This window comes from Talpa europaea, assembly GCF_964194135.1.
Source record: "Talpa europaea genome assembly, chromosome: 4".
NCBI lineage: Eukaryota > Metazoa > Chordata > Mammalia > Eulipotyphla > Talpidae > Talpa > Talpa europaea.
Window position 1 is genome coordinate 120,242,720 of NC_140070.1, and position 24,379 is coordinate 120,267,098.

The 24,379-nt window shown below is 33.0% G+C and overlaps 1 protein-coding gene across 1 annotated transcript in view; it reads right to left on the reverse strand.

The window, feature by feature from the left end:
• Nucleotides 1-1,179: 1,179 nt before the first annotated feature.
• The window catches only part of MFN1 (mitofusin 1), a gene marked incomplete at its 5' end in the record, with an annotated part of 28,715 nt that continues 5,515 nt past the window's right edge, over nucleotides 1,180-24,379 (reverse strand). Inside the window, 14 exons of the mRNA XM_084232052.1 lie at nucleotides 1,180-1,348; nucleotides 3,426-3,560; nucleotides 5,753-5,949; nucleotides 6,547-6,699; nucleotides 8,625-8,854; nucleotides 8,984-9,086; nucleotides 9,657-9,761; nucleotides 9,980-10,106; nucleotides 11,702-11,823; nucleotides 17,315-17,382; nucleotides 17,493-17,646; nucleotides 20,450-20,557; nucleotides 21,914-22,022; nucleotides 23,973-24,097. Coding sequence (XP_084088178.1) covers nucleotides 1,267-1,348; nucleotides 3,426-3,560; nucleotides 5,753-5,949; nucleotides 6,547-6,699; nucleotides 8,625-8,854; nucleotides 8,984-9,086; nucleotides 9,657-9,761; nucleotides 9,980-10,106; nucleotides 11,702-11,823; nucleotides 17,315-17,382; nucleotides 17,493-17,646; nucleotides 20,450-20,557; nucleotides 21,914-22,022; nucleotides 23,973-24,097 — 1,818 coding nt within the window. The 3' untranslated portion in view covers nucleotides 1,180-1,266. The remainder of the gene's footprint in view (nucleotides 1,349-3,425; nucleotides 3,561-5,752; nucleotides 5,950-6,546; nucleotides 6,700-8,624; nucleotides 8,855-8,983; nucleotides 9,087-9,656; nucleotides 9,762-9,979; nucleotides 10,107-11,701; nucleotides 11,824-17,314; nucleotides 17,383-17,492; nucleotides 17,647-20,449; nucleotides 20,558-21,913; nucleotides 22,023-23,972; nucleotides 24,098-24,379) is intronic.

The window sequence follows — 24,379 nt, forward strand, 5'->3', positions numbered from 1 at the left end:
TAAAATTATTTGCTCCTTAAAACATCTTGAAAAATAGTGTTGCACCTGTTAAGATGAACAGCATCCAGGAGCCTTAAAGGCACAGAAAAGAAGTACTGAGTATTAAAAGGGCCTTAATTGTATTTCTCACATGGAAAAGCACAAACTATATTTGACCAAATGCACTGTGTCCCTTGAGCTTGTACATTCTAGTAAGCACCTAGGTGATGTTGATTTGCTGGTTCTCAGCACTACATTTTGTGTTGCAAGGCTCTAGAATGTTATTTTTGAAACATTTTGATTAGTTTTTAACACAGACACAATATTATTTGAATCCATAATTCATTAAGGTAAAACACGGTAACTTTTAACCATGCCCTGGAAAATTCATATAATTAAGAAAAAGTAAAAACCGCCTCAGAAGGGCAATTCAGCAATATCCCCAGCAAATACCCACTAAAGAACAATTTGTACATGACTATAACCAGACAAAATTCAGACCTCATCTTTGGCTTTTTTTTTTTTTTTTTAATCATTTCAAAATTCACTTCTAAGACTAAGATAGAAAGCTTTCCTTACTGAAATCATACTTGAGACAAGACTGAAAATGTTTCCTTATAAATACATCAGGAAACTGTTTAGACTTACTCTTAAAGAGACTATAATAACAAACCTTTATACTGTTGTACATCAATTTTAATGGGAATAAGAGAGGGAGTATAAACAGCTTATTAGTGGTTTACATACCTGCCAGGATGGCAAAAGTGATTGTAACTTGCATAAATAACACACTCAAGAACATTCTACATTCCTCCTTGGTTTAAGAGCAATGCAGTTTATAAAACAAAACAAAAAAGTGACTATTCCCATTAAAGTAGGCATCAAAAATTAGTTTTGAGAAAGATGAAAGGAACATTCTCTAACTCCTGGATGCCAGGAAGCAGAGTTTTTTAGAATCAAAAACAAAGAGAGCCCTAATTAAGAGCTAGGCCCCACCCCTCAGGGGTCAGTCTTATAGTTGGTTCTGTTGCTTTTAACTAATTCATTATTTTAATATAGCAAATGATTTAGCCTTTTCTCTCCCCCAAATTAGAACTAAACAGACATCATAACACACTTCAAAAATGCAAACACCCTGAGATACAGATCATTACCAGAATCTACACAAGGATTTGCTATTTAGGTACAGTTAGTATAATTCATAAATTCATTTCATAAAAATAACTCTCCCAATCTTCTGAGTTCCATTTTCTCCTATGATGACTACCAAAGCAATTTCCTCTATTGTTAAGATTCTTCTGCACTGCTTGAATGTAGAAACTGCTTAGCAAAATTCTCCAGTTCGTTTTCAAGTTGAACAGCTTTCTTTCTAATTTGAAAAAAAAAATAAACACCATTCTAATTATCACAAAGGTCAATGAAAGAAATGAAAAAAAAATCACTAATAAGCTGCTGCCTCATTTATCTGACTAAGGTTCAACTATTATCAACCCTTTATATTGTATGTTAACTTTGCAGTAAACAGTCTTCAGTGTTTAAGGCCTTAAAAAAAGGTATACAAACTTTAATAAGAAGCTCTGTAACAGTGGAGTCACACCACTGAACACAGAATTTATATCCTAAGTCATGTAGTCCTAATGGTCTTTTAAATTCCCTTTATGTTAAGCATAAAGTACAGGATTTTATGTACAGGTATTATGTGGCTAGCAGATGTCAAAGGACCACAGTGTACCAAATATACTTTTTCTAAAATATTAGAACCATATACATGATGCAGCCAAATAGCCATAGTGAGAATTAAAGTGGAAGTAAAACTGACGAGGAACACAGATTTGTTGTCACCTATACTCTTCCCTATCTCTCCCACACCCCTCTCGTTCTATTGCCGAAAACATATGGTTGGGGTCATATAAGTTAAAATTCACATATGAACTCCACTGTGTATTCAGGCAATAATCCTGAAGCATTAAGTTAAATGGCTAAGTCTAATTTAGCAACAATGGAGGTTTCAAATATGGAATTTATTTTAAACTTTGGCTAGAAAATCCTGCAAAAGGTTAATTTGCAGTACAAGAATATTCATACTTACTCAAGACTGTCCTGCCAAAGTCAAAGGACTACCTATATAATAAGTGCTAATATACTTTATCATTTGTGCTTTATGATAAAAAAGATGAAAATATTTAAAAACAATGGAAAACATCAAAATACAAAAATATGAAAAAACACTCCCTTGTTCCCCTGCCCCACCCAATTTTTTCTTTGAAACATACCCAGGTTACAAATCAAGTCTACTTGGGGCCTCCCTGGTGGTGCAAGGGATTAAGTCTCCTATCAACCTATCGCCAGCCACTGCAGCACGAGTTCACTCCCAGACCAGGGAGGCTACCCACATGGTGCAGCAGAACTCTCTTATCTCGCCTGCTGCTCCCCTCAGCAGTGTATTTCAATCAGTCTGCCTATTCTGTTCCCCACTCTGACTCTGGTGAATCCTCACACCCCCTGCACCTATGGCCTATACTCCAGTTCTTGTATGCATAAATAAATAAAATCTTAAAAAAAATTCTACTAGATATACTTTCACAAAATTTGAAAGGTGTCTTTGAGATGATCTAACTTAAAATAGGAGAAAGGAATACATGAAATTCACTTGGTTGTGTTTGAGTGTGTGAGGAGATAATGCGGGATCTAAGTAACAGTCATCTTTTCCAGAGATACTGAAACTGAGGTAGAAAGAAAATGTGACTACTGATCAGATTAGGACAGCATGGATAGATATTATAAATATACATGCTATAAATATACATCCCAAGTTTCAGGTTACAAGGACAGCCTCTTCAATTTGCAGACTGCTCTTATAGCAATTGTATGCAGTGTTTGCCCTTTAAGTAGCAGCAAGGATTAAATGATGCTTAATGATTACCACAGACTGGGTGACAGTGAGTAATAAAGCTCAAAGCTAAGAATTGTCAATGAGTATAGACCTCATGGTGACAGTTCTGGTCATGTCCCCAAAAGTAAAATTTATTTAAGACCTCAAAGATTCTATGATAAATCATATTAAGCCAGAATTCCACGCTGTATTAGAATCTGTTTACTTTTGTTGCTTCAAACTTAATATCTAATAGTCCACAATGAAAACAGAAGTCACAGGGCTTGGAAATACAAGATTAAAAACTCATACTTCAGCTCTGAAAAGGGACTAATAAACTTAACAGAGTTTTAAGTTTAGACCTACAAAATGCTTTTTAATTCAGATTCTTTTCTTTTTGAACTTAGCTTTTATTGAAATTACAAAATATGTGAATTATAAATGAAAAGTTTTAATTTTAGCCAACACAGAAAGCTAAAAGTTTTAAAACAAATTCATTAGTGATTTTACATAATTCTCTTTTGGTAATGAGACTAATAAATGTTAATGTTATTGAGAAGAAAAGTTCAAATACCTTAAGAGCTTTGAATTATTTTGTATTTTCTCCAACTGATCTATTTCTTTGGATAATCTAGCAATTTCTTCTTCCAGATGTCTTTGTGTGATATCAACTTGTTGGCACAAACGAGCAAAAGTGGTTGCCATTTCCCTTAAAATATTAAACAATCTTATTAGCAGTCATAAATGTCTTTTAAAATAAGTAAACTTTCACTTGAAAGGTTATATTAGAAGGATATAAATTTAAAACATACCTTAACACCTAAGGTTTAAGAACACTACTAAAAAGAGTGGATACAGCAACTGTAAAATTAATACGACTGTAGGCTTAATATCATTTGGCCTCAAGACAGTATTACCTCTGCTGTACAGCTGTGAATATGAATAAGCTATGAAATGGCAAGAGACAGGTATATTCCTTCATAAGTGCAAAAGACCTTATTCTTATCCCCCTGCCCTATAAAATTAAATTACTGAGAAGAGGAAAGAAAATCTCATAAACTTTAGTGACAAAGGCAAAAATAATTAAAGCACAGCAAAATCTAATGATGTTTCTAGAATCAAATGGTTATATTTAACTAGTTAAAACATTAGCTTTGACAAATACTATCTTTACATTTTTGCAAGTGGGAGTATGCCTAGTATGTGTGCACCTCTGGAATGATTGACTTACTCATTTTTCCTCTGCAACTGTTTTCCTGTGCAGCTTCATCTTCCCCATAGTTTTTTCCCTCTCTATTCTCTTTCCACATCACCAGTGTTTCATTATTGTAATTTTAGTAAATTAGCATTTATCTAGTATTACCTTACTGAGTAATTATTTGTGGGTGCCTCCATGAGAGTATAAAGTTCTTTAAGAAATAGGATCAAGGGCCTCTCTGGTGGCACAGGGGTTAAAGTCTCGGTGCTATCAAGCTATAGGCAGCCACTGTGGCCTGAGTTTGATCCCTGGGCAGGGAGGAAGCCCACATGGCGCACCAGACTTTTTCTGTCTCGCCTGCTGCTCCCCTCAACAGTGTATTTCAGTAGATCTGCTTGTTCTGCTCCCCACTCTCTCTGTTGAGTCCTCTTATCCCCTACCTTCCACACCTCTGCCCTACACCGCAGTTCTTGTATACACAAATAAGTAAAAAAAAAAAAAAAAATCTTAAAAAAAAAAACATAAAAGGATCATTTATCTTTAACTTTTTATTTCCCTTAACCCCTAGCATAGTTATAGTCATGTGGTAGGTATTAATAAATGTTTGATGACCAAATGAATAGAAAGCTACATTCTTTCCATTTTTACATATGCAAGCCTCAGTTGATTTCTTCTGTGAATCTAGATTTCCATTAAAGAAAAAGATCTTCCTTAATATAATTAACATTAAGTCTATTATATAAAATAGAGTTCAATATTTGGTGAATTGATGAATGAACTAATTCAGTGGTGTCAAATATGTGTACTCCTTGTTTGCATTTTCCACAGCTCTAACTGTATTAGTATAGGCTTTCCTCTGTGTCTGAAAGTTTCATCTCCCTGCAATTCTTATCCTCAGTGTAAATCACATCACTGCAAAATTATTTGTTCTAGAGCTAAATGTTAATATCACTACCAGGATTCTGTATTAGCTAAACTACTGTCCTAGTATTCAGTTTACACTCAAATGTACCCCCTTTATATATAACACATGACCACATGAAATTTTCTTCTTTCAAATACATTCCTTTCCCCCTCTACTCTCTTGCCTTTGATTAGGACCGTTTACTCTGCAAAGATCTTCCTATTGTACTATGCACCCAAATCTCATATGCCACCTCTTCTCTAGGAAACCTTTATTGATTCACTATCCTTCATAATTTAAGGTTTTAGGATTTCATATTATGAACTTTTATAGTAATTATCACTTTTGTCAAATTATGTAAATATTACTCCTGCTAAACTACAATCATCTTTAGCTCAGAAAACTTTGAATTCAGCTCTCAGATGCATTCAAATACAGAACACCATGGGTTGATAACACATGATTTTATATGGTTTCTTTCAAAGCAAGATTTAGGATACATAAAAGAAGAAACTCAGTGGACCCAGGTATTTATTGTATTTGTCTTGAACTCTAAAAAATTATACCTTTACAATTATAAATTTGGGCTGTGACAGCAAAAATAAACTATGTCTACCATCACTCATTTAGACCCATTTTATAAATGAGCCCACATGTTAAGTAGTTTTCCACCTTAAGAGATTATAAAACGTGTTTACATTGTGACCATCTTTGAGCTGTACTCTATCTGTGCATGTTCTGCATATATATCCTACTTCAACAAAGCTTTATAAAACCAAAGATGAATCTTTCAACTTACTGTTGTACTTGATGGCTACAGTTTGCACTTGTAAAACTAACAATCATCTGCAGCTTTTCAGTTGCATAGTTGACAAACTGCTGTTTAAAGGCTCTCTCTTTGGCACGAGTGGTCCAGGTCAGCCTCTCATAAAGATACAAAGCGCCATACATACTTAATGAAATAGATATAAGTTTCCAGCCTATAGCTTTCCAAATCTGTAATACAAAGTCACAGCTTTTACTTTGAGAAAGAAAAACAGCCTTGGGAAACAACTAAAACTTATGTGTTAGGCATTTGATAAGTTGATTCAATGTATCTCAAAGGGGGAGTTAATTATTTTAGGTCAGAGGTTTCAAAAACTAAACAAGTAAATTTATGCTGTTAATGATGGGAAGATTTTTTTAACCTATAAGAAGAACTACTAAAAATAATACTTTAAAACCACCATGTACTGCTCAGAGGACACTAGACAAAGGGTTTGCATCTTTCTGTTTCTCCATACACAAACACTGTGTACCATGATGTGAAAATAGGAAGTATTGTTTTTCGGACCATCTACAAGATGGTGTTTCTAAAGATAAAAATATATTTTAAAAATTTATACTGTGGTAATCATTATTTTGTACACATAAAATCAATACAATGTTATATGTCAATTATTTCAATTATACTCTTCTTAATTTACTACTTTTAACCTACAATTTTTCAGGTCGTATTTGTAGACCCTGGCAAAGGAAGTAAATATACCTTTTTTGTGATTTATCATATAGCTTTGCAAAAATTTTAATGATATAATAAAGTGTTTTTCTTACCACTCCTCCAATAACGATGACGCCCATAGAAGTTCTAGATGTAAGAGAAGCTAATCCTGTTATTAAGGTAACCATGAGTTCTTCCTGTGATGCATTATCTGGTGTTGCTGGATTAGTAGGAGCAGTGGGAGTAGAGGCTAAAGATCTAGGGAGCTGATAAGGTGGGAGTTGAGGGAAAAAATTACAATAATTACAAATGAAAAAGTTATATTTATAAAACACTACAGAGTTCTTTTAGAATTATAATAGTAAACCTATGAAAAGAATGACTCCAATAAATGAGTTTACTATAAATATTTGAACTAAAATGGTCTGAAAGTTATTTTCTATGACATAGACCAATGATGTCAGAAAGAATGAGTTTCTCATAATATGTAATTAGTCTACCTCTAATATGAGCCCCTCACTCTTAAAAGGAATTAAAAATTCTCACACCAAAATTACAACCTTTTAAAAAATATTGTACTGCAAAATAAAAACTGTATTTTATACTTCAAGTTACACCATAAGAAAATTAAGACATGGCACAGACTAGAAAACATACTTGGAAATCATACCTGGCAAAGGACTTTTATCTAGAATACATAAAGAACTTTTTACAAGTCAGTAACAAGTGAAATAACCCAATAAAAAGTGGAGAAATGATTTGAGTAGACATTTCACAAAAGAGGATACATGAATGGCTAACAATCACATGAAAAGATGTTCAAAATCATTAGTCATTAGAAAATACAAATCAAAACTACAATAAGACTACTTCCTACTCACTAGAATAAAAAAGACAGATAATAACAAGTCTTGGTGAGAATGTTCACAAACAGAACCTTAACATATACTGGTAGTGAGAATATAAAATGGTATAGCTATAATTTCTGTTCTAGGTATATATGAAAGAAAACGAAAACATATGTCTACGTAAAAACATGATTGCTCATAGCATCATTATTTACAACAGTCAAAAGTATAAACAATTCAGGGCCTCCCCAGTGGCGCAGCAGGTTGTGAAGCTGTCTGCAGCCTCTGCAGTGCGGGTTTGATTGCCAGCTGGCCAGGGAGATTCCCACATTACGCGACAGACCTCTCCTGTAGCGCCCACTGCTCCCCTCAGCAGTGCCTTCGGTCTGTCTGCCTGTTCTGCTCCCCATTCTGTCTCTGGTGAATCCTCTCACCCTCCCACGCCTCTGGCCTATACCCCAGCTATTGTATAAATAAAAATAAATAAATAAATAATAAATCTTAAAAAAAAGTATAAACAATTCAAATGTTCATCCATATATATATCATATATCATATATATCATATTACTGTGATGATAGTCCTTGAAAATATTAAGTGAAAAATCAGTTACAAAAGACCACATTTTGTGTAATTCCATTTATAAGTAATGTCCAGAAAGAGTAAACTGATAAGTTTCAGAAAGCTAACTAACAGTAGGGCGAGGTGGTAATGATGATTGACTAAATAGACACAAGGGTATTCTCTGGTGACAGAAAGGTTCTATCCATTGTGATGATATGACAACTCCGTAACTTTTTTGAGAAACTTTCGAAGTGAAAAATTCAAAAAAACTTTATTAAACCAGTGAACAAACTATAGAATCTGACTATAGATTTGAGGTTATCAGAGCATGAGGGTGAAGAGGGAGACCACAGGGTAAAGAAGGGTACAATCATGGTGGAGGGGGACCAATTATGAGTGCCTTGGTGATGGATGTGGTATGGTTAATATAGACCTGAAGGGTGTGATCCTACAGCTTTGAATCTTATACAGTGTTGCAAACCAATGTTAATAAAAAGAAACTAAAATAAAATTCACCAAAGAAAACTTCCTTAATGTTTGTATTTATTCCAATTAATGTGGAGTATTTTTGAAAATAAAAACCTTTAATTAAAAAAAGGTTTAAAAAATGAATGCAGAGTCACCTACAACAGCACTGAATGAAAACTTTGGAAATGCTTTCCCTTATACATAGCATACCTAATTCCATGTGGTAGACATTATCTCATAAATATAAAAATTTGATATAACTACTTCTATTTAGAGAAAATCATATAAACAAAGAAAGGAGAATCCCATACCTGAAAGATAGGCTCTGATAATCCTAGAAGCACCCTCTGAGCATTTGTAGGGCCCAAAAAACGATGAACAAGGGAAGACCAGCCCAGGGAAAAGCGAAATACAATATCCTCTTGAAAATCTGAGCATAGCTTGTGGCAATTTAGATCATAGCTGAGATCAAATTTTTTGCAAGGGATCAGTGTATGTAGTTTATTCTGAATACCAACTGGAAGTAATGGCTTCAAATTTTCTAGAAATAACAAAATGTGACTTTTAAGAAACAATACATAATATTTTACATTTTATAATAAAATCCCTAAAGGAAAACAAATCCTTTAGTAACAAAGAAAAAATTATACATGAAGTTGTAGAGGATTACCAATAATTTCTTGCTGGGATTGAAGCATTGAAGCGTTGACTTCATTGCTGCACCGATCTGCCAAATTTCTTCCCATGCCATCTTCTATATGCTTATTTAATTCCTGTTAACAATGGTAAATGACCACATTACCTTGTCTCTAGAATATATGCAGATTTTATTTTATTTATTTATTTTAATAGATTTATTTATTTATACAAGCACTGGGTACAGTCAGAAGCACGGGAGGGTGAGAGAAATCACCAGAGCCAGAGCAGGGAGCAGAACAGGCAGAAGGACCGAAGTACACTGCTGAGGGGAGCAGCGGGCGGCAGGAGAGGTCCGTGTGCCATGTGGGACCCTCCCCCAGTGGCCGGGGAGCAGCCGGGGATAGAACGGGCACTGCAGAGGCTGCAGGCAGCTTCGCAACCCAGCGCTCAACCGCTGCGCCACCAGGGAGGCCCCTATGTGCAGATTTTATAAAAAATTTTTCAATGTAGTAAATGCTAAAAGATCTTATTCTAAGGTGTAACTTTTATGTGTACTTTTATACAGGACAGTTAACATTTTAGGAGTGCAGAGATGTAATAATTATTTACTGATTTCCATGCATAAACTAAAATGGTCACACCATAAACAAAAATAGAGAATAAGGCAAGGAATTGCATGAATAACTTAACTTTTTTTAACTTACATTTTTATATACTTTTAATACACTTGGAGTAGGATGAAACTCAGAACAAAATTCATCAACCAAAACAGAGAGTCGACAAATTTCATCTGTCATTGCACATGAAACCTGAAAATTAGTATGAAAAAAATTAAATAAGATAATTGACTACTCAAAGATCAAATTGAAAAAATGTATTCTTTTAAGGTAAAAAGGACATGCTGTAAACAAATGTTACCTCAACAGAGGGGAAAAAATTAAGGTAACAAATAGCATTTTTAGATTATCAAAAATATTCCCTTTCCCAGATATTTTAGTCATATAAAACATTACATAATGTTACCCACCTTGTTTGCCACCTCCTCTGTAACAGCCCTGATTTTTTTCTTAACATCCAATGTTAAAAGATTCATCTGGTTTTGGATAAAGTCCAGTCTATCAATTTGGTCTTCCCTCTCTTCCATTGAATAAACCCTATTACAGTATGAAGAGTAATTAATAATCAGGGTATATTAAGTCCCAGAGCAATTAAGTAGGGACACTCACATATGTCAGCATGATGCAAGAAGAAAAAATCTCATTATTACATCTAGAAGGATTCAAGTATTTCACAAATGATTAATTATAAACTTTGTCTCTCTGTTCACATGACACACATGTAACTATCACAACAGATAAAAATCCAGCAAAGGATTCAGTCTCTAACTCCAAATACTTCATAGATATGAATAATCAAAAACTCAATACTGACTCTAATAAACATGGGTCAATAAATGGCATCCTATAAGCAAATCCAGCCAGTTGCTAGTTTTGTTAAAATTTTGGAATATATAGTTGTGCTCATTCAAAACCATTATCTGTATGGCTATTTTTTGCTAAAACTGCAAAGGAGAAAGTATGGTCCATACAGTCTAGAATATTTACTATCTGGCTTTATAAAAATCTGTCAATTCCTGTGTGATACAGGAAAACAAAGACCTGAGAAGCTGTCAAGATCATTTTTAGTTATAACCCAAGTCACAACTACAACATCTTCAAGTCACTTTGTGCCATAATTACTTCAATATCTTGTATTTTAAAAATTAATATTGTTAGGTAAATCTGGTGGACCAAATAATCACTTTGACTACTACAGTAAAGCAACTGAAGTAGAAGGGATAAAAATGACAACATATTTTCACTCTACAAAAATAGTTTACCAGACCTGAGATCACACCCTGTATTCTCACTTTTGTGTTTTGTATGTTAGACATTCTTCATTTTTATACATAATGTATTCCCATAAATGTGTCAAAATCAGGAAACAGACTTAGCTATCAGGGGAGTTTTGTTTTCAACAAGATCAAATACATTTAAAATTCCCAGTTTTCTGTTATCTTGGACTTAATCTTTGACACTTCATATCTTTCCTTCCAATTGACTTAAGCATACTAAAAGGTTCAATTGAAGTTTAACATCATTACATGTGTCACATCTGATAACATCCTGATCTATATTTGAAGTGTACAAAGTTTGTAGGAACACTTTTAATTAATAGTGTTGGCATTTTCATGTATCCATTTTCATCCCTATCAGGTAATAAATGGAATAAAATAGTGCAGTGCATTATAACATAAAGGGTAGTCCTTACCACAGTGACATTCTGGTTGGCAGGCAGTTTCACCTTCATACCAGTCAATAATAAAGCACAACTGGCATAAAAAAGTGATTTCAAGAAATCAATGCATAAATATATGAAAGAATGGGTCATCAGTTAAATTTAAAAAAGGAGAGTCACCTATTTTGGATTTCTAAAAATTCTTCTTAAACAAATGGTTCTTTCACTGCTTTGAATGTTTTTTAAAATCACTAAATATCTTAAAATCACAACTCATGTTGAGGATCCAGGGACTGAAATGATGTGCTGGGGTTGTAGAATATTCATTACAAACATGCAAACAGCCATCAGCTAAACCCACATAATTTTAGTGTGAAAAGTATTTATAATGTAACATTTCAAAACCTCAGACTAAGGAATTCATACTGACACACAAAAAAATAATTTTTTTTGAAATAAAATGAATTCATACCTTTTCTCTGCTGCTGTCACGTTTACTGAATCCATTATGTTTTTCACAGTATCTAGTATCTGTTTAGCTCTGATAGTGTGCTGTTCAAACTTTGTTTTCACTGCTGACTGCGAGATACACTCCTGCGAGGGGCCGAAGCCATAACACATTACTGTAATTCCATTTGAATATTTAGGAATTTAAACACAAAAACTTGCTGTTTATAACTTTAACCAAAACAGAAATAAAAGATTAAAAAGTAAATGCTTGACAAACACAAAATTACAAAGGTTAAAAAAATTACAAGGATTGAAAGGAAAAAGAGTTTTAACAGCAAGTTCATATCTTTGTGTAATTTTACACAGTAATGTGCAATGGTCTTTTGACTGTAACACTTTAAAAAATAAAGAGTGCTATTCAATATTTAAAAAGGTTTCCCCATTAGAATTAATGATTTTATTTGGATTGCATTTAAGTCCCTTCTCTTTCCACCTCGCTTTTCCTCATATTTGCAATAAATAACCTAACAAAGTTCCTAAGATAAACATGAGAGGACTCTATACCTTACTAAAAAGATAGGTGACTATGTTTCACGTAGGATTATTAAAGGACTTCTATAAATTAAACAATTTGGAAAATTGTTAACTAACAATGTATGTAATATTTTAAATTATTTAGAGAAAAGTATTTGCAGCTATTTCAAAGACAACATTATTGATTTCATTGGATTATATAGTGTGTTCATATAGGTCCTAAAGATGTCCTATCTCATCTGTTTCACCTTTTGCTAGTTGTAGTTTATAACCCATTAACAGGTATATAATCAATCTGTTTAATATTTGTTTTTTTTTTATTAATACAAGAAAATACATGGATTACAATGGACACATTCTTTACAAATTTTTGTTTCAACTTCAGTGTATATGCATTCTACCTGTTAGCTAAAATATTGTCTGTGGTTCTTCATTAAGTTCTTCATTAATGCAAAATTATTAAAACTGGCCACTAACTTATACTTCATAGAAGAGTAAATTTTGTAATGATGTAACATTTTTAAAAAAACCCAAGTATTTACAGAGAAAATTTATCTAGTCTTGAATAATTAAGAAATGTATATTCGAGTCAGAGCAATATCACCAACAAATGTTTTATAGGGGACTGTGTCTATTTTCAATAATTTTTTTTAAATGAGAGCGATACTTCAAGTCTACAATATTTCTATGAATTCATATTCTTGAACCTCTTTTTTAAACATATAGTAGTAGCTGTAGTTATCACTTCCTCAAGTAATTACTATTCTTAGTCAAAGAAAACAACTTCCAAGTTTTAAGATACTCATTTAATACTCTAGTACTATATTTACCATCCTGAAATCATTACTATGTTACATATTCATTCAATATACTATCTGTAGCCTATAGTTAGCCTTTATGCACCTAAAATCATAATTTGTTCACTTCATGAAAGTGAAGAGGACTTTTAATTAATCTCTGGCCATTTTAGCCTCCTGCTTCAGTATTTTGCTTGGTATGTAGAAAACAAATCAGATTCACTTCTTCAGTTACTGGGTACAGGAGATTAATTCATTTGGTCAGTGGTTTATAAAGCCTTAACTCAGTGCCCATTATTTTCTTTCATTGCATACTCTCATTTTTGCTCATAATTAAATTCATTTATCCATCATTCAATGTTACTAATCCTGAAGTTTAGTTTAGCATTCCCTGTTCTGCACATGCCCAAGCAAAAACCACCAATAGCTACACCATACTGACCATTTTCAAAGTATAAGCTGCTTATTTTTTTAATTACAAAACCCTGATTTTTAAATAAATTGTCAAATAAACCACATAATATAATAATAAAAGCATAAAAATATTTTAAAAGAAAAAAAAGGGTTAAAAGAAATTCTATGTTCCTCGATGAAGCAGATCTAGATATCAGCAATGAAGATTTCAAACTTAGAGGTGACAGCACAGTATTAGAGCTAGACTAGACAGAAAAGAAAAGATCTCCAAAAGTTATTAGGCAATATAAGAATTAGTCCTGAATTAAAAAGTACACAAAGATGAGTAAGTTAAAGAAAAAAATAGAAGAATAAAGAAGAAATTATAAAGTATCCCACATGATGTACCGAATGATCAGCAGGCTATCAAGAAGCACCTGCAAAAGAAATACTCCATTCTCAAATAACTATGAGAAATGCTAATTTAAATAAATTTTCTTTACTGAATTATTTCCCAGGGTCCTTAATACACTAATATATTTATTAATCTCCATGGGGAACATGTTTAGTTTGCCGCAACTCCCAGCCTTATTTTATCAAGGACTCTAATTTTCCAAGAAGTTTAAAATACTATACACCAAACTAATTTAAATTCCTTCTTGTCAGAGTATCTGCAGGTTGCCTTAAAACTTATTAGAAATTTAGACAGTTTTCTGATTTTTCTAAAAACATCTAAAGACAACTAATAATTAATCATATATAGTTATACATTTGTAAATATTTATGTGTAATTAAAATATAAATTGAACTTGTCAAATCTTCTTAATAAAAGCCCTCAAACACCCAATAACATGCTATTCACTCCAAACTTACTATTCTGAAGTATTTTAAACAGCGGTTAATGCAAGAAAAAACATCAATATATGATGTATCTTTCATGTAAAGATATCAAATGTTAACACTTGGCATCATTTGTTAACCTTTTCTTCACTCTGAAATACATATACACACACATTTTTTTTTCTTGATGAACAATCTGACAGATCATTGCATCCACCACAACCTTAGTACTGAATATATTAACACGTCTCCCAAGAACAGAATTAACTTCCTATACAACCACAGAACAATTATCATATTCAGAACATTTATCACTGAGAAAATATTATAAGCTAACACAGTTAATTTTCAATTTTGACCAGTTGATGCAGGAATTTCTTTTACACCAAATTCACTGGCCATTTTAGAGAATTATTTAGTACCTCTCGCCATCATGCAAACATAATTATTAAGAATAATAATCAAATAGTTGGGCAAAAAAATGTAGATTTCTAAACTGCCTTTAGGATAAACATCTGTCCAAACACAGGTTGAAAACCATAATATACTAATAGGCATAGTAGGCAAATTAACCCTGATTCTGATTTAATTTCCAACCCTTGTTAAACTTGGCCCTCTAAATGTTCATAATATTTAGCTCCTTTCGAAGCAAATTTCACGAAGTCCATGGCAAAGACTGTACTATAATAAAGATGATAAACATCTAATAAGACTACATACAAAAATAAGCGCATTCTAAAAACAGAGAAAAAACGTCTACACCCATTCTGTGATCATGCAAACAGTCCAAGAAATTAATAATCAAAAATTAGATAGAAAGAATCAAAACATCTAAATTTAACAAGTCCTATATTTAATAGGAAACCACAAACTATAGTTAAAATATAACCATATTTTATATATAACTTACACAACATATACATGTGTCGGTATAAGAAAGTAAACAATGAAAACTAAAATGGATCTGAAACCCATAGAATGTGCCCAAAGCTACACTCAAAAACAAATTCATAGCTATAATCTTACAGAACAAAAAAGCAGTAGGAAGTTATGCCAAGATTAACACAGAATTTAATAAATAAAACTACAAACATGCTATTTATCAACTGATATATTAGCAAAGGGTTAGGACAAAGCAGTTATACCATTGCCAAATCCAGTTAGGGTTAAAATACACACACATAAATATGCAATATGTGTATGCATAAGTGGTGGATGCAATGAATACACATGTATGTAAATTTATGAGTGAAAAAGCATATACAAGATTTTAAAAGAAATTCTCAGAAATTCAACAATTTATAGCAAACTATAATTACCTAATGATTTAAGTAACAATTTTCAGCTTTAGCTTTACATTTGCCAATGTAACCACAAAGAAATGCTTTAGTCACCAGACAAAATGTTTTTCTTATCTGCCATTATTTCTCTAGGTAAATTAAAATAATTTCTAATTCTCATTTTAGAATGATCATGATTAAGCTTTTCTCATATGTAATTTTTAGATTTCCCAAGTGAATTTTTACAATAAAAAAGTGTAGCCAAATTTCTTGTAAAAACATTTAAAAAGAACAGTTTAGAAGTCTGCCTGATTACTGCAATCTCTTTGGGAACTTTGAATATGTACAAATTCATAGATATATCCTAGCCCAATTGGATTAGTATCTGGTATAGGTCAGGAATCTGCAGTTCTCTAAATCACCTCCCATAATTCTCATGCTTAGCCAGGTTTGGGAACCAGTGCTTAACAGCATAGCTCTTACTCTCTTCGAGATATTCTGGGAAAGTAAAAACTATACCAGAAACCTAGATGAAAAAAGGTGTAAATATGTAACAGAATAGTACATGATTTAGAAGAAATCAATGACAAACATTTATGCACAAAAAGAAAAAGGTCAATAAGAAAGGAAATATAAGGGAAAGAGTACAATAAGCACTATTCCCAATGTTTTCCTCATGGATGAAATGACTGTAAGAGTCCGGAGAGCACCGACTCTCTTGTGAAAGCAACAAGGCAAAAAACAAATGGAACGAAATCTCTGAATAACCAGGACTTTGTGAATCCTATTGTTTAGCTTAAGAGGACAACTGCTGAAATTCTAGAGGCCTTTGCCTAAGTAGGAAGATCTCACTGAGATAGCTGATAAAGACATTTCTTTCTCAGAATATTTAATTTTCATCTACTCAATGATTATTCTCTCTCACCAAATTATAGATGGAGAGTATTGAGCAAATAATTGAAAACGTTTGGCCAAGTGCATTCAATATTCACATCTTTATAGGAAGAGTAATTACAAATAGAAGTTTTTTCAGTTCTTAAGTCTTTGTGTTCATTCATGGGTAAGAAAAGGATATGAAATCAAAGCAGAGCTGTACTGACTATACTAACATTCAAGGACTTTCCAGTTAAACATAGGATGAGTTTAAACTCTGAATAAAGTATCTAAACAAAAGTGAAAGTATCCGCTCTCCCCTGTGCTGCACAAACATTAGCAATTCAAATGCCTCAGTAGTTCCTACCATATTACTAAAGTATAGGCCCTATATCTTAATTATTTTTATATTCATTCATTCTTTTCCAGAACAAAACACCTGGGATAAAATGTAGAGAACTAACAGGTGATAATACAGTATCAAAGTATAATAATGTTTTGTCAAATCACATTACCTGTGCTATTTATCTGTTTATAAATAATATGGTACAAAAGTAGTAAAGATGATTTTCATTTTCATATTATTTTTTCCAACAATAATCATGTTTAATCTTGCCCCAAATTACTAAACATAGAGATTTTCACTCATTGCACAACACTAGCAAGATCAGAAAATTGTTTCTCACTAAAACAAATAAGGGAAAAGAGGAAGAAATTACAATCTTTAATCTCAATTCTTACGGCTCATTTATTTTGCAGATTTTCTTCAAAGTTTCCTTGTTTTACTTGCTGTTCAGTAGCTACACTAAATAACAGCAAAGATTATTACAATGGAAAAAAAGAGAAAACAGAAGACAGCAAGCGTTCTCCAACAAATTCTAGGGCTTTTCATTAGCCAAACAGTCACAAAATTCCTACCTCAAATATTTGTTCAAAATTCTGAAACTCCTGTAATCGTGCCTGAAATCCTTCAGCAAGTGCCCCACCTGTAATATTTAGGTGAAGATTTTAAAATCTAGTTATAGCAAGATAAGACTTCTAGCATGCTGTTTTTATAACCTACTCCTGTATTTCAAAATCTATAATGAATACATACCACCTTCTGGCATCCCCTGTGCTTTCTGCTTTCTAGCGCTAAGAACTTCCTTTGCTGAAACAAAGAAGATTCGATTCCGTGCTTCTAAAGAATCCACAACCTTAAGCTCCTCCACCAAGAAATGTAGGCATCTTTCCATGTGCTGTCTGCGTACCTAAAAACAAGATATTAAAGTAATCCTAATAATTAAATGTAATTATAACCAATAACAGCAGACCTATACCAAACTTCATTAATAGCAATATAATAATAGTGCTGATATACTGAACAAATGCAAAAATTCTAGTAAGTTTGATAGTTGTTGACTAAAAAATATTTACTTAGTTCTTAATTTGAATATTTAAAATTTTGAAGGATCATCAAATACTATGCAACCATTATAAAATATACTGTCATTAATAGTACTTAATAAAATGGGAAAAGGGTCCTAATTCTGCCATAAGGATACACATGATTTTGCTAACAAAAAAATGATGTACACATATATAGTATATATGTATATGTATCTATAGACTATATATAAAATATGATATAAAATAATATAACATATAATGTATATTATATGCATAAATATATATTCTATAGAGAGTATAAATATACATACTCTGTAGATACACTTGTGTAAGTCGATCAATGGCATGGAACCAAAACCCATAAAAATGGGCAACATTTTTATTCCTTCCTTGTGCTATTATTTTCCAAATTTTCTACAATAAAGTTATAAATACCTTTAAAGCAAAAACCAAGAGCTACAATAAAACTGATACAATGAAGTTATTTTTATTTTTAAATCAGTACATGTATTTTTTTCCTTCTTAAAGGCAATGGGAATTACAAGTTGAGGAGAATGCCACAGAAGACAGAGAGAGCTGACAGCTACTGCAAAAGTGCTCATCATCAATTATGGAAATGCAAATCAAAACCACAATGAGATGTCCCCTCACACATCTGAGACTGGTCTATCTTAAAAAAGACTAGAAACAAGTGTTAGTGAGAGTGTAAAGAATAAGTAATCCTTATACAGTGTTGGTGGAAATGTACATTGGTACAGCCTCTGAAAAAAACTGTATGGCATTTCCTCAAATAATTAACAGATCTATCACATGATCCAGCAACTCCACTTCTAGCTATGTAACCATAAAACATAAAAACTAATTTGAGGGTCTCCCCGGTGGCACAGCGGTTGAGCGCTGGGTTGTGAAGCTGCCCGAAGCCTCCGCAGCGCTGGTTCGATCCCCGGCTGCTCCCTGGCCACCGGAGGAGGGTCCCATATGGCGCGCAGACCTCTCCTGCCGCCCGCTGCTCCCCTCAGCAGTGTACTTCGGTCCTTCTGCCTGCTCTGCTCCCTGCTCTGACTCTGGTGAATTCTCTCACCCTCCCGTGCTTCTGTCTGTACCCAGTGCTTGTATAAATAAATAAATCAATAAATAAATCTTTAAAGCAAAACACTAATTTGAAAAGATATATGAAACCCTATGTTAACTGCAGCACTATTTACAATAGTCAAGTTATGGAAACAACCTAAGTGCCATCGATGGATGAATGAATGGTTTAGGAAAATGTGGTATATACACACAATGGAATATTACTCAGCTATAACAAAAAGGATGCAACTTTGGTGTTTTCAACAACATGAACAGAATTTGAGGTAAGTGAAATAAGTCAGAATGAGAAAGACAAACAGTGGATGAGTTTACTCATATATGGACTATAAAGAAAAAGGCAATGGAACAGACAAAATAAACCTTTGGATTCTAACAACAGAACTGAGGTTACCAAAGAGGGGTGGGAGGTGGCGAGAGCAAGGTACGGAGGGCAGTCCAAAGGACTGTGATAGAGTAATTGTTACTTTGGTGGTGGACACAGTGTCAACATACATTTGAAGAGATATGAAGTTGTACTCCAAAAACACACAGTGATATAAAACAACTTCACCTCAATTTAAAAAATGACCTGGCACACAGTGTATAGTCAACAGATGTGGGTTACTGTCATTATAATTAGGGAACTATTTATTTAATTTATGATAAATTATAACAACCTGAAAAAATGAAATAGAAGTTGGGGAGAATGTATTAACTAGGGATTAGAGTTGCACTGTTAGGTTAGAGTTAGAGGATGTTTAACAGCATCTCCAGCCTCTATCCATTAGATGCCAGTAGCACATTCCTTCAGTTGTGATAACCAAAAAATGTTTTCAGTCATGGCCAAATGTTGCCTGGGGGTTAAAATCATCCAATTCCTCACACCAACAACCACTAATGAATACCGAACAAAAATATCTATCTACATCACTAAAAAACATATACAATATACAAAGCAGCATTATTCATGAGTTAAAGGAAATTTACCTAAATGCCCATCATTAGCAGAATGGATAACTCAAACTGTATTTATTCACAGGATGAAATACTATACAATGTATTTCCAACAGTATGGATACATACCACAATTGTGATGCTGACAAAAGAAACCCGACTCAAAAGTAGATGTTATATGATTCTATTACAAAAAGTTGAACAACCAGAAAAATTAACCTCGGGTATTAGAAGTCATGATAAGTAATTATCCTTGGGAGGAAGATAAGAGGTTAGAAAGTGGTGATTTTGGGGTGTTGGAAATGCTCTGTTTCTTGAATTGGATCCTGACACAGGTATTTTAAATTTATAAAATTCACTGAGCTGAAAAATTATGATTTGTATACTTCTACTACTTAAAACAAACAAAAAGTAAGTTTCAAGATGTACAATAATCAGATAGCTCTTTCATAACACAATTTTCCTTCAAAGAAGCTTAATACTATGGTCTCTGGCATACCCACTTCAGATTTTTATAATTATACACTTTTCTCAAACCAAAGAATAGCTACTTATACTATATTCTATAAGGTATATTGTTATCTTAGATAACAGTGTACATAACTATATTTTAAAACTTAAAGGAAAAAAATAACTTACATCTTCCATATATTCTGGCTCTGATGCGGAGGCATCCCAACGATTATTCAGAATGAAAATATTAGGCTTAGAAAGTCGCTCATTTACCTTGTGAAAAAACTGTTTTTCCTGAAGAAAAAAATAAAATAAAATACTCCCTCGTATGTTCACTTTTAAAAGCTATTTTATTCTGATAATTGAAATTTTATTTTAATCTAGATGCTTGAACCATTCAGAAAACAGTGATTAACACCTGATGAAAAACCCCAAAATATTATACACATAAGCATTAAACTTTTCAAAGATGAAAAAATTAGTAAGGTGACAAAAAATGAAGATTTTCCACCCCTGCCATGAGTATTTTTGAATACCATTTAACAAATATTTGTCTTGGCTATATGCAGAACATTAAAGGTACTCACAGATATAACAGTGCAAGTTTTAAAAAAACTACTTCAAATCTTTTTTAGGAGTTAGGCTAAGTAAACTACAAATATAATGTAAGACATATATACAACAAAGCATAATAAATGAGAGAATGTATTATAAATACCATAAATGTTATGACTACTGAAAGGGTGGCAACACTATATCTAGTTGAAATCAGGAAAAGTTCTATAAAGAATTAAGTGGTAATAAAAATGGACTTGAAAGAACTGATAACAGGACTTTTTGGAAGTTGAAAACTTGGGAGAGAAGAATTGTGGGCAAAGAATAGTATAAACAAAAGCATCAAGGTCAGAATGTATATCAGAAGTTCATCTAACACCTAAGTAATAGTTACTATAACACAAATTTTAAACATTTTCCTTTTTTGTTGTAATGTCAGGTTATACAACTGTCATTGTTGCTGCAGTAATCTGGCTTATATAGTATACAAGCACTAATAATGAAAAAACAGAGGTCTTGCTAATAACATCTATTGACAGGTTACAAGTATGTTTAGCCATATTATAGTTTTAGATGTAAGCTGCATTTTCAATCTAAACATTGAAAAGTTTATTTGGGATGGCTAGCCCTGGATAGTCAGTATAAACAGTGTCAATTTAACAGTAGAGTGTACACAGGTAAGCTAGAATAGTGTGACAGAACTTGAAATACAAAACACTTTGCCTATTAGACAGGAGGGTAAGGTGGGGATGTTATATTTTACTAAGAGAATGAAGTCAACATCTTTAAAAACGAAGGTGCCCATTCTTTTTGAAATTGGCAAATAGGCACAGTGAATATCAACACCGCCCACATATCACACCATGAAGGAATCACTGGAAAATAGAGCCATCAAACTTAAGGTTGCTACTGCAACCCTGGGAACATTCAAGAAGACCAGAATCAGCTCTTCCAGTCCCATAGAAACACAGACCCTTCAATTATTCTTGATATTAAAGGCTCTAATTTATGACTCAGATTGCTCTCACTTTCAAGGCTCAACATAGACACCATTTCATTTCCTACCACTCAAACAGAAATATGATGAAAACCTACCGTGTTCATTAATGTTGATTCAGAGTTTGCAACCAAAACAAAGACATCAGCATCCAAGCAAAACTTATCAATCCAACTATCCAACTCTGTAGTAACATCTGTGCCTGGACTAAAGGGAATAAAATAAAAACTGTATTATAGAATAATTTTTAAAAAGAAAATTTGAGTTACAGAATTCTTTTTAAACTTTTATAAATTATTTGAGAGCTATAGTATAGAACGTGTAGTAGTCACCTGTATGAAGCCTAGGAGACTTAAATTATCCCCTAAACTAAAATAGAGCAATTGCGGCAAGCTGAAAGTGTGTGCTCTATAGTTCTTTTTTTTTAAGATTTATTTATTTGGGGCCTCCCTGGTGGCGCAGGTGGTTGAGTGCCGCATTATGAAGCTGTCCACAGCCTCTGCAGCTCGGGTTCGATCCCGCCTGTCTGGTGAGAATTTCACAGGGTGTGGGAGACCTCTCCTATCCCACCTGCTGCTCCCCTCAGCAGTGTATAAGTCAGTCTGCCTGTTCTGTTCCCTGCTGAGTCTGGTGAATCTTCTGACCCCACCCCTGCACTTCTGGCCTGTACCCCAGTTCTTATATGCATGAATAATCTTTTAAAGATTTATTTATTTATACAAGAACTGGGGTACAGGCCAGATGCACGGGAGGGTGAGAGGATTCACCAGACACAGAATGGGAAACAGAACAGGCGGATTGACTGAAAAACACTGCTGAGGGGAGCAGCGGGCAAGACAGGAGAGGTCTGCTGCACCATGTGAATCACCTCCCTGGCCAGCGGGGGATTAAGCTTGTGCTGCAGAGGCTGTGGGCTTCACAGTGCTGTGCTTAACCCCTTGCACCCCCAGGGAGGCCTCGTGCTTTGTATAGTTCTTGTATTCATTTTGCTAACAAAGTACTCCCAGAGCCTACCCAATTGACAACAAATGCTTAAAAAAAAAAAGCAAAAAAAAAAAAAAAGCTGTAAATTAAAAACAAATAACCCAGTGATTTTTTTTTTAAAAACAAGTTAACAGTAAATATTTTAATACTTTTCAAACCTTCATGTGCTTCAGAAGATCAAAAAAAAAGAACTAAAAAAACCCCAGTAAGCTAATACACAATCAAACATGAAGATGTAAGCAGTTAAGTACAGCACAGCTCAGAAGATTTAAGTGCTTATAAGCACAAATATTAAAAAAAAAAGCATGAACTAGATATGTTTAATACCCTTTATAGTGTGTAAAATTATAATAAAGGACTTTCAACTGTCTATATGTTAGCTTGATGTATCCTGTGACAAGTTGGAGCTAAGACTGGGTGGGATCACAGATATACTATGGTCATAAATTAATGAATAATTAATTAGTTAATCCAAATATTTTTATTTTATAAGCATCTTCTCTCGTGTAGTTACTTTTGTTGATTGCTTGAAAGAGTCTTCCAGTTAAAAGAGAAAAAAAAGGTAAGTGCCATCAACAAAAATTCCATAGAACATTGAAATTTTAACTGAAAAAAAAAAAAGAGCATGTTAAAATTTAAAACATCATTTAAATACCCTTTCTGGGGTATTTAATTACACTGCTGAACAGATATGCATTATCATTTTATTAAATACCAATGTAGAAAAATTAAAAATCACAAAGAAAAAAAATCAAAAAAAGAAAATAATTCCAAAAGTACTCAATTAATTCTTGAATAATAAAAAGCTGTATGAACAAATCATTTTGGGAAAGTTGGTCTTAAGAAAGAATACTCTACTGATTTAAGAAAATCTAGAGTTATCAATCTAGGTATATACCATAAGACAATCTCTAAGCTCCAGCCACTTATTCACTCTGTAGAATCAGTCCAGAGAAAACAAAAATTTCATAATTCTTCTAGTAAAATTAGACTAATAAATTAATGTAACCTTTAAAAAACAAAACCACACCGTATCTGTTGTTTAACAACCTAAAAAATGCGAACAAAGTTTTAATGTTTTAAAGTTTAAATGTTTTATATGCTAAAGCAAGCAGCCTTACTCTATTAAATAAACCTTTATAAGGTAAAAAAGCAATTCATATGTAATTTTACCTGTCAACTAGAACCAGGTCATCTCTCAAGAGGGCACATTTTGCCTTTGGCCAAAACACATGTACAAGACAGCCAGCTTTCAATTCTTTATCCATATGAAGTGCATGAGCTAACTGGTTAACTGTCTAAAATACAAAGAAAAGAAAAAACAAAATTGTACTTGTCATTAAATTTATTATAAATAGCATGAGTTGGTATAATTACTCTTATAAAACAGGTACAAAATAATTTTCATTTGAAATAAAACCACTGAGCAATACTGAGAAATTTGGGTTTAAAGTTACCAAGTAAAAAACAAACTGGCACCATTAAAGCTGTTTATTCACACAATCCTGCAAAAATAATCAGAACTATTGACAGAAAAATTCTAAATGCTTAGCAAATGGAACTCTGGCAATGAAAGTTTA